The following is a 10,821-nucleotide window of genomic DNA, read 5'->3' as shown; positions in this document are numbered from 1 at the left end:
ATACACAGACTTTATTACATGCTGGGGTTTAGCTGTCTTCATAGGGCAGTGCAGTGTGCGAGGTTTGGGTATGGGAAAACCCAGGCAAAATCTCCATTTAGCCATGACATTCACGGAGTGAACCTGGGCCAGTTTTTGCCTAAGCTAGGTCTCAGCTTTGCTGCCAGTGCATGATGAAAGAGCTGGAAAGCATGTTGTGTTGTAGAATGGATAATGTGTAATATTGTGTTTCTTAGTAATGATCTGTGAGAGAGAGGAGGAGGAGGAAAACCTAAATTGGTCAATAATGAATGACATAAGAAGAAAAATAAATGTGTTAACAGTTTTGCTTTATCTCCTCGTGTTAAGGAGCAATGGCAGGCGCTGGGGAGCGCAAAGGCAAAAAGGATGATAATGGCATTGGCACAGCCATTGACTTCGTCCTCTCCAATGCTCGGCTTGTCCTGGGTGTGGGAGGTGCTGCCATGCTGGGGATCGCCACTTTGGCTGTCAAGCGGGTAAGAGCAGTTGAAGGGGAGATGAGCGTGGACGGAGGGAGGTGTGGAAATTGAGGCTTTTGAAGAGAGATTACAGTATGCTTTCTGTCTGCACCCCCTCCCCCAGATGTATGATCGGGCAATCAGCGCCCCAACCAGTCCCACACGCTTGAGCCAGTCAGGAAAGAGAAGCTGGGAGGAGCCAAACTGGCTTGGATCATCGTCACGGTTACTAAACCAAGACATGAAGACTAATCTTAGCCGGTCTTTGCAAACTCTTCCTACAGATTCTTCGGCATTTGAAATGGGTGAGAAAGAGGCTTAAACTCCCACCAGCGTGCAACTTGGCTGTATGGTTCAGTAAATGTTGGCCTTATTTTGCATTCAGGTGGTCTTATACTAGGGAAGAAATAGTTTTCGAAAAGATCACAATGATCCAGAATGTTGTCTTGAAAGATCAACAGAACCACGCCTGTGTTTGTTACGTGCTCTCTGCTTCTGATTTATGGGAACCCTATGAATTAATGATGACTGAAACATTCAAGCAACCTTCCTCAGGCCTTGCAAACTGAATAAATGCTTAATTATAAAAGAATTATATGATTGAGGGATATTTAGGTTGAATTTCTAAGACTGCTTCCTTGGAGATCAACGTGTTTCAAATCAAGTGGGTAGCCATGTGGGTCTGAAGTAGCACAATAATGTTTGAGTCCCCAGGCAGCTTTAAGACCAACAAAGATTTATTCAAGATGTGAACTTTGTTCCTGTGAAAGCTTACACCTTGAATAAATCTTTGTTTTAAAGTTGCCATGGGACGCAAATGTTGTTATGATTCAAATCAGTGAGACTTGCTTCTTAATAAATGTGTTCAAGACTGGTGGACTCTGATCCCCCTATAAATTGGAATTAACAACTCTGGAATCTTACTTTATACAAGTCTGTTTAATTGTTAATGGTTTTCTCTCTGATGCTCATATAGAGCCTATAAAATACTTCTCAAAATGCAAGGCTTAATTCAGTTCACCTGAATTTTATTTTATCATTATTTTCTTATATGCATATGTATATACCGCCCTCCCTTACGGCTCAGGGCGGTTTACAATGGAACTTCCATGAAAAACAGTACATTGTAAATAAATTTATTGGTTTGAATATGTATTACATTTTTAAACAATAGGAACATATGTCAAATATTAATTGATCCTGAGCTGGTTGTTCTCTTCGAGCCTAACCTACGTAACAGGATTGTTGTGAGGATAACACAGAGGAGGAGCGGTCCATATATGTCACCCTCAGCTCCTTGGAGGAAGGGTGGATAAAAACGCATTGATACACAGGGGCTTGGGAGCCAGATGTGGCTTTTCTGAGTCCCATTATGCTCCGATGCACTTGGCCCATGTTTCAGAACAGGGGCAGGACCTTGCCCAGTAGGGTCTGTAGTTGGCAGGTAGTTTCCAAACTAAAGCAGTAACCACTGGAGGAATGGGTAAGCCTGAGGTGCAGGCCTTATGCCAGGGATAGATAGAAGTAAACATACATCTGGTGGACGGGACCTGTGATTGTGGCTCTTCATGAATACTTCTGCACTAAAAATAAATATTGGGGCGTGTTGCCCTTTTCTCTCTAAATCTACTGCGATAGACTTGGTCACATCTACGAAACACAAGTCATCTGTCAAAAGAAGTCAAGTGGACTTAAAGAAGTCCCGCCTCAGAATGTCCTTGCAAGAGAAGCTGTTTGCCTACTACCGGAGGAAGGTGGCCATCCCAGTTGAAGAACAAGCCCGGGCCAAGCAGGCTGCTGTGGATATTTGCGCTGAGCTACGTGGCTTCCTCCGTGCCAAGCTGCCAGACATGCCTCTGCGTGAAATGTATCTGAGTGGTAGCCTCTATGATGACTTGCAGGTAACTTGCATGTATGTGATGTTGATGAACATGCTTCTGACTTCTTTACAGTTTTGATCCTGTGCAAAAGGGCACAGCATTTAAACTTTTCTCAGCACCTTTTCTCTGCTTAAGTTGGAAAAGCACTATTTTCTCACCTTTCTTTCTGCGGTTCTCGTCGTAAGCTCTTGCTGGCTGTCCATTATCACACTGCCTGTGTTTTTTTTCCTCACTTGCCTCCATTCCAAGGATTTCTGAATCTGTTCATGTTCTTTTTCAGTATGGTAGAGCCAGCTTTGTGTAGTGGTTAATAGGTGCGGCCTCTAATCTGGAGAACTGGGCTTGATTCCCCACTCTTTCCCCATGTGCAGCCAGTTCTCTCAGTCTTACCTACCTAACAGGGTATTTGTGGGAAGAGGAAGGGAAGGTGATTTTATGCCGCCGTGAGACTCCTTTCTGGTGATAAAAAATGGGGTTCCAAAAAACAGCTCTTCTTCTCTGTGCAGTGCATTGCATTGGACTTGTGTTAGCAGCATAGCAAGTAGTTTTTGGGCACCTGCAAGGAGAGGAGAACAAATTTAGCCCAAGTGGAACTCCATCGCTCTCAAAAAAATCATTCTCACTCCAACCTCTTAGAAATTCCTCTGGTTGCCCCCTGGTTTTAAATATGTGCAGTAGGGGAAGACAATTGTACCATGTAGATCATCAAGAGAAGGCTCTTTGTTTACCTTGGTTTTGAAGTACAGCTTCTGCTCCAAGTTTTTGTTTCTCACCTCCTCCCCCCCCCCCCCCAAAGCTGGTACAGAAGCATGTTCTAGCAGGACCTTGAATAATGATAGAGACTCCAGCTTGCATTTTTCCTTTCTTGCAATCCATGCCGTTGCTGTGACTTTTATTGGCCTCTATATTTTACTTATTAACTTCCCCTCTCCCCCAGGTTGTGACAGCTGATCACATCCAGCTCATTGTTCCTTTGGTGCTGGAGAAGAACTTGTGGTCCTGCATTCCGGGTGAAGATACCATCATGAACATCCCTGGATTTTGCCTGGTGCGTCGGGAAAATCCAGAGTACTTCCCTCGTGGGAGCAGTTACTGGGACCGCTGTGTGGTGGGGGGTTACCTCTCACCTAGGACTGTGGCGGAGACGTTTGAGAAAGTAGTGGCAGGCTCCATCAACTGGCCAGCTATTGGGAGCCTTCTCGATTACGTGATACGTCCAGCAGCACCCCTGGAATCTCTAACGTTGGAAGTACAATATGAACAAGACCGGCACCTACTAATAGACTTTTTGCCCTCTGTGACTCTAGGGGATACTGTCTTAGTGGCCAAGCCACACCGCTTAGCCCAGTATGACAATTTGTGGCGACTTAGTCTTCGGCCCGCAGAGACGGCTCGCCTCCGAGCCTTAGACCAGGCTGACTCTGGCTGCCGTTCCTTGTGCCTCAAGATCCTCAAGGCCATATGCAAGCTGAACCCAGCACTGGGTCGCCTTTCTGCCAGCCAGCTTGCCAACGTCATCCTGCACCTGGCCCAGGAGGAAACGGACTGGTCCCAAGACGTGCTTGCCGACCGCTTCCTACAGGCACTGAGAGGACTGATAGGCTACCTAGAGGTGGGAGTTCTTCCCAGTGCTCTGAATCCAAAGGTGAATTTGTTTACAGAGCTCACTCCTGAGGAAGTGGATGAGTTAGGCTACACCCTGTACTCTTCCCTTTCAGAACCAGAAGTCCTGTTGCAGATGTAACAGCTGCCTTACATTTTAAGGATGGTGTTGGGGCCTACAGGTTTTCTGACACTTTCTGATATATGCACACCCAGCCCTGTTCTTTTGACAAGTCCCCATCCCACTTATTAATTATACTCTGTATGGTCTTCTAGATTTCTTGGTGCTACTGGTCCAGTTCTGCTGCTCTGATCGCTGCCTGGAGGGGCGAGAGGGAATATGGAAATGGACACACAGAGTTGTGTATGAAGTCTTTGCTGCGGTCACAACTGCCTGCTCCAACACTGCATTCCCTTTTCTCGGTTCCCAGTGCTGCAATGAAAACGGACAGTCCCAACCCAGGAAAGGCTGGAACTGGGCCAGTAAAACCACAGCCAATGTTAGGAACCTTCATGAGATGATGTATTGCTTCTTGGGTTCTGTCCCCCTCTGCTGGTTCGCTCCCCCCCCCCCCCATTTCTGGTCACCTTTACATCCAAAATGTGCATGGCAGATTGAATGAGATGTTTCTGTAGAACAGTATTTATAGCAGGGGGATGTATTTGTATGAATGCCATACGGTGATTGTATTTATAGTGTTCAGAAGAACAGGGCACAATTTCCAGGGACATTTTGCTTATTGCAGAGCTCTGATCAGGCATGCCATCTTTAGGTAGCTGAGTGGTTCTGATTCTTTGCCATTGTAGTGTCCTTCTGCTCACAAACAGATTCAATTCTCATTGCACCCGCACATTTGAAAAATTAGCCTATTAATTTACCTTTCTCAAAGAATGTTAAGAGAATGATTCCCCCCCCCCCCCCCAATATTGGTCTCTTTCAAGATTATTTTTCTGTTCCTGATTATAGTTTCCAAAGAAAGCAGGAACTGTTGAGCTGTTTGCCACCTGTAATTGTGACACAGAGTGTGGAAGTCTGAAGACAACGAGACAACTTTCGCGGATGTTGCCATCCTGAGCACTTCAGCTGAGAGCAGCTAATCACACAATGAGTTAAGAGTCAGTCCTTGATATTCATATGTTGGCACAACAATGGGAGTCTAACGGGGCCCTGCTGTCCATCTGCTGGGTCAGATATATAAAGATGCAGGGTAACGGAGGGAAATGAATGTAATTTTGAGCTGGCGACGTACGCTGAAATTGCACTGCTTATGAATTGGCAGAAGGTTATTTAAGAAGTTACTCTTTGATCACGTTGCTTCTAGGGAGTTGATCGCTGTCTACTTCCACTATCATCGTTACTCAGCCCTGCTTTTGGCCTCTGCCGTCTGCTTTTAGGGGAGTAACTAACTGCCCATGTATATATCCTCCTCTGCAGTCATGGAATCACCATAGACAGCGAGTGTGTTGTCTCTCAGGAATACCACTGTAACCCCTCAGATATCCCGTGAGTTGCATCTGTGATCTTTCTGTGTAGTCAGCTCCCGGGTTGTGGTGTGTGCAGCACCTACCGTTGCTATTTCAAGGCAGCACAAATATGGAGGTAATTTGTGGGAGCTTGGAAAGAAAGTGGTCCTCCCTGTTCTTCGTGTTGAAGATGGTGCTTATGTAAACAAGTAAACCCATAGCACGGTCTTTAATTTGCTTCCCCTGTTCAGAAGGTGCTCCCATTCATGTCTTGCCTATTTAAAACCAGATGTTTGTTTTGCAGGAAAGTATTCGTTGCACATCAATGAAACAGTGTTGCAGGTGTTTGAGCTCCACCAGACTGCCAGCCAAAGACTTGGGAAGTTTTAGTGTGGTTTTTCCCATCATCTACAAAGCGCTCTACTCTTTTTGCTCTGGTTTCCAGTGGTTGCTTGATTGCTTTATTTGTCTTTTAAATCATGGTCGCCTTCTAGTGTCAGTCTCCCTGTCACACTTGGTGATGAGCAAAGCTGCAGGCATAGAGCGGACAGAGTGCCCCTGCTCTCTGAACTATTCTTTTTTTTTAAGTTGTACAAAGCCATAGTGTTGCTTCCTTCTCTAGCGGTTTCTTTCTCTTTCTTCTGGAGCTCATTTCCAAGGGGTAGATAAGTAGACCAGTAGCAAAGGAGGTTGCTGAACTGGTGGGGAGACCCTGTCCTTCCACTTGTCTAATACATATCGTTACATGCCCATCTTAAAAAAGAACCCCCTTGTTACTTATTAGAAACACAAAAGATGTGTGTGTGTGTGTGTTGCTGTCAAGCTAGATTGTATGGAACGTAGGCTGAGACGTTCCTAAGAGCGAGACACTTTATGTTGCTTTATTCAGTTTTATCACTATAGCTGTTCCACCCTGAAAAGTAATTTGTTTTGGGTGGATTATCTGGAAAAGGATGCCTACTGCCTAATGATAAGACCATTGCTCATAATCTCGCAAGCAACAAGTAGTCGAGTCTCCGCCACTGGCACTCGGTGGAACAACTTTAAAGCGTGTCAAGTTCCCTCAGTTTGGGGGAGGGTGATACGGCTGGCACAGGGCTGAGGCATCGTGTTGAATGGGGCAGCTCTTAAGAATCTTGCACTAATGCTGCTGTGAGACTAGAGAATCCGGTCCTATGAAATGCTCAGTTGACTCCTATCAGTATTCATTAAAAGTGCACATGGGTAACGTTTGGTGATTCTAGCACGGAGGTCTTGGTCTTCAGTGTCCGTGAACCTCTGTGAAATTTCAGAACAAAATCCAGATGCTCATAGTGTGAAATGCAGCTCATGACTAGAGGAGGTAGAGAGCCCAGTGGGTCAAAAGGCTGTCACAGACCCCTGAGTCCTGGGAGTGCTTTGATGTAATGCCTTAATGTTTGCATCATGGAAACCAGAATGAATTCTCCCTGAACTGCAGGGTGGGGGACCAATGAGCACAACGGTAGATTTTTGTTGCAATCCAACTCTGCTACTGATTCAGAGTCAGATGACATTCGTAACATGAAAAAAGAATTACAGAACTGAAAGAAAGTGGAAGAAGCTTAGGTACTTGTGATTCTGAAGATAAAAAATGAGATCTTTTTAGCTTGTCCCAAGCCCTAATACTCTTTAACGGGATTAGAGGAGGAGAGTCCAGTGCATGGTCTGTGACAATATGTGGAAATTCTGAAATAAAATAACTTTCCACAACACTGTGGCTGTGTTCTAATTATTTTCTTCACCAGAAACGCTCCAGGATGAGCTGAAGGGGTACTTCAGCGGTGCTTTGATCAGTCTACAAATGCGTGGAACCCAGCATATCACGTCCTGTGCTTCTGTACTTGAAGGGTATTGCACAGTAGGACTTGAGACATTGAGCAGGCCTGTATCCAAACCAGCATGCTACTTGCATTTTAGGTTTGCGAGAAGAACAACAATGCAGGATGTGTGACTGTATCTGACCTCCCCAATGCCTTGGTTTTTACCTTATAAAGGAGCAATTTTCTAGAGGCAGGGGAAGGGGAGTCCTTGAACTTGTTTAGCAATAGAGATAAATGTATCTTGGTTCAGCTCCTTCCTAGTTGGGATTTCACTCTGATCTTTAGTTCAGGGAACAGAGCGCGTGCTCATCCCTGTTTCTATGGTCTCCATGGCCACAATAGATTTCCACATTCCTGAATCATTGGGGGGGAGGAGGAAACAAACCGCCTCAAAGCCAATCCGTTGTGTGCTACTTTTAAAACTACATGTGATTTCAAAGAAGGTTATACCTCCTTGTTTTGATGTTACTAACCATGAGTGCACTCTTCTCAGTTTCCTGAATCCAGGATTGTGGCATTGTGTTTCCACTGGACTTAAAAAATACTCCCCCCCCCCCAAAAAAAAAACAATACAAACTGCAACAACACACACCTTGCTGTGATCTCTGTGACTACTAAGCAAAGAACTGTTTGAGAAGCAGGCTACCAACCTGCCTGTTCTCCTGCGCACTGCTTGTTAGAACGTACCAAGATCATTTGGGTTGTGACCAAAGGGGAATCAGAACAAAAATTCCATAATAATATGAAATTCATCCAAATGGAATTTTGTGTGGATCTCTGTTCTGGCCTTTCTATCCCTGATTTTCAGCTTCCATCCCAGTTCTTCAAAGCCCTGTTTTTCTTTTCTCAGCCAGAATTGCAATAGAATAAAATACATAATTCCTAGTATAGCAGAGATGTTCATAATTTGGACCTTGTTAGAGGGATATGTCTCATTTTGTGGGCTGGCATCCTTATGACATTCCTCTGCTTCCCTTACTGGAAGCAACCAAATGCAAACTAGCCTAATGCATAATTAGGAAAAGAGACAAGACAAGTAACACTGCTGCCCCCAGGCTGATGTTCATTGTATTTCTTGCTGGAATTGTAGCCATTTACCTCCCTTCATATACTCCTACTGGCAGTATAAGCTCACTTATCTCTGGGTGGATGTCTGTATTTGTATAATGGCCCAGACACCTTACCCTTTCTTTCCTGTTTGCTTCCTGTCTGTCCTGTCTCTTCTGGGTGGCCTAGATCTTGCAGCAGCAGCTTCTCTCCTCTTCCCAGCTAACTCACTGCAGGTCAGAGATGGCATTACTCCTAGAAAAAAGCCTTGTCCTGTAGTGAAGACCATAACCCCCAGCATGGTGAAATTCCAATGTCCACCTCTTGTAGCCCATCCCACCTCTTTGTGAGAATAACTAAAGACCATCAAAAACATGGGTGGTGTTATGAAGTCCAGCGCTGTCCAATGGATGGCAATCAAGGCTTCAAGTTATGTCCCTTCCCCTTCCATCACAGGGTGTACATTCTTCATGCATTCATTACCTGAACTATCTGGCCCATCAAGGGAAAAACTGGTCTTGTGGAAGAAGAAGAAGAGTTGGTTCTTATATGCCGCTTTTCTCTACCCGAAGGAGGCTCAAAGCGGTTTACAGTCGCCTTCCCTTTCCTCTCCCCACAACAGACACCCTGTGGGGTGGGTGAGGCTGAGAGAGCCCTGACATCACTGCTCGGTCAGAACAGTTTTATCAGTGCCGTGGCAAGCCGAAAGTCACCCAGCTGGCTGCATGTGGGGGAGTGCAGAATCAAACACAGCATGCCAGATTAGAAGTCCACACTCCTAACCACTACACCAAACTGGCCCTCCAGTTTGTCATACCTTGTTATTACAGGGGAGAGGTGGTGTATAAATTGGAAAAATAAAAATAAATAAATAATGGTGTATGGTTCTTGTATTTCTTGGAAGCTGGATCTGCCAGTGGGGCCAATTATATCATTACAGCATCGGACTGCCTGCTTTGTGATTGCAATAGAAGACAAAGAGGAGGAGGTCTTTATACTCTGCTTTTTACCACACACAGTTTCAAAGTGACTCAGGTAGTGAAAAGCGGGGTATAAAAACCAGCTCCTACTCTTCCAGGAATATACTTTTTCTACTTGATTTACTACACTCCTCACTTTTGCAATGCTACTGTTGCTTTTATCTGTCATAAGAGTTTGAAAAACGTATTGGCTCCATAAATATGTTAGGTTAAATAAGTATATGTAATAGCAAAAACCAGATTTACTCAAGCTTTTGCACTGCAACTTCCCCAAAGCCAAGGATTTCCCCAAGCATTGAAACATTTCCTTCCTGCCTGACAGCTGCAATCTGATTCCTGATTCCATCTTCAGGTGTTTAAAAGGGTGCCATATGGAAGATGGAGCAGAATTGTTCTCTCTTGCCCCAGAGGGATGGACCAAAACAAATGGGATGAAATTAATTCAAAAGAAATTCCATCTAAACATCTGGAAGAAGTTCCTGACAGAATGGTTTCTCAGTGGAACAGGCTTCCTCTAGAGGTGGTGGGTTCTCCATCTTTGGAGATTTTTAAACAGAGGCTGCATAGCCATCTGACGGAAAGGCTGATTCTGTGAAGGCAAAAGGGTGGCAGTTTGCAGTAGATGATCGATTGGGATGTGAGTGTCCTGCACAGTACAGGGGATTGGACTAGAAAAGAGAGGAAGGAGGAAGGTGGAAGGCTATGAAACATAAAGTACTCTTGTAGTTTGTGGATCAGACCCAGCAGTTGGCAAGCACCACAGTAGACGTCTCTTAAGCTGCAAATTAGATCTCCCTTGGTTCCTTGGTCTCTTTGCTGGTTTTCTCAGTGTTAAGACTTGGTGATCCAGTCTCTACTACCTCTTCAGATATTTACATGCAGCTTTTTAAGAGGTCTCCAGGATAGCAAATGATTGTTGTGTCTGATTTCTATTATGTGGCAGTCCAAGATATTTGATCACCTTGACCTTGCTCATTTAACCAAGGTTACTCCAAACTTCTTGACACGGTTCCAGAACCAATGAGCTTTGTGGCACCTTACATTCTAATAAATTTAGTGTGGCATAAGCTTTCATGCCTACTGCACACACACACACTTGAAGTAGCTACTCACCAATAATGGGCTCCCTAGCAGAGGTACCAACCGAGGGACAAGCTCCAGCCACAAGCCCCAGAACCAGAGCTTTCCCTTAGCTACTCAGGGGCCTCTTTCATGGGTCCTGATGGCATCAGCTGTTCCAAGGGAGTCAGTCAACTGCATATCTTCTCATATCGTGAGGAAAGTTATTCTACCATTTACACAGCTAGACAGCAATTATGCCAGCCTTTCTCAGCTTTTTTACCATTGAGAAACTCCTGAAACATTCTTCAGGCTTTGAGAAACCACAGAAGTGCAGAATATGGTTGGGAAGCATAGCTGTGTACATGTCCACCTGAGGCTCCTCCCCTTCCTACTCTCTCTAGACCCATCATTGGCCCTTAAGGAGGGGCAGGCCAACATGAGCATATATGGTTGTATCACCCAATAA

General features: G+C 44.9%; 1 protein-coding gene across 2 annotated transcripts; it reads left to right on the top strand.

The window, feature by feature from the left end:
- Positions 1-353: 353 nt before the first annotated feature.
- MIEF1 (mitochondrial elongation factor 1) lies at positions 354-7,155 on the top strand. 2 transcript variants are annotated; one of them, XM_077339450.1, is made up of 5 exons: positions 354-497; positions 604-784; positions 2,118-2,380; positions 3,297-4,004; positions 4,929-7,155. In XM_077339450.1, the coding sequence occupies exons 1-5, from the start codon at positions 354-356 to the stop codon at positions 5,034-5,036; spliced, it is 1,404 nt and encodes a 467-aa protein (XP_077195565.1). In that variant the 3' UTR covers positions 5,037-7,155. The 2 variants fall into 2 exon arrangements, with proteins under 2 accessions (XP_077195565.1, XP_077195564.1); XM_077339449.1 differs by having other exon boundaries at positions 4,238-7,155.
- Positions 7,156-10,821: the final 3,666 nt, after the last annotated feature.

This window comes from Paroedura picta, chromosome 5 (genome assembly GCF_049243985.1).
Source record: "Paroedura picta isolate Pp20150507F chromosome 5, Ppicta_v3.0, whole genome shotgun sequence".
In the NCBI taxonomy this organism is placed as follows: Eukaryota; Metazoa; Chordata; class Lepidosauria; order Squamata; family Gekkonidae; genus Paroedura; species Paroedura picta.
The sequence above is the reverse complement of the archived record's forward strand: the minus strand, read 5'-3'. Positions and strand labels throughout refer to the sequence as shown.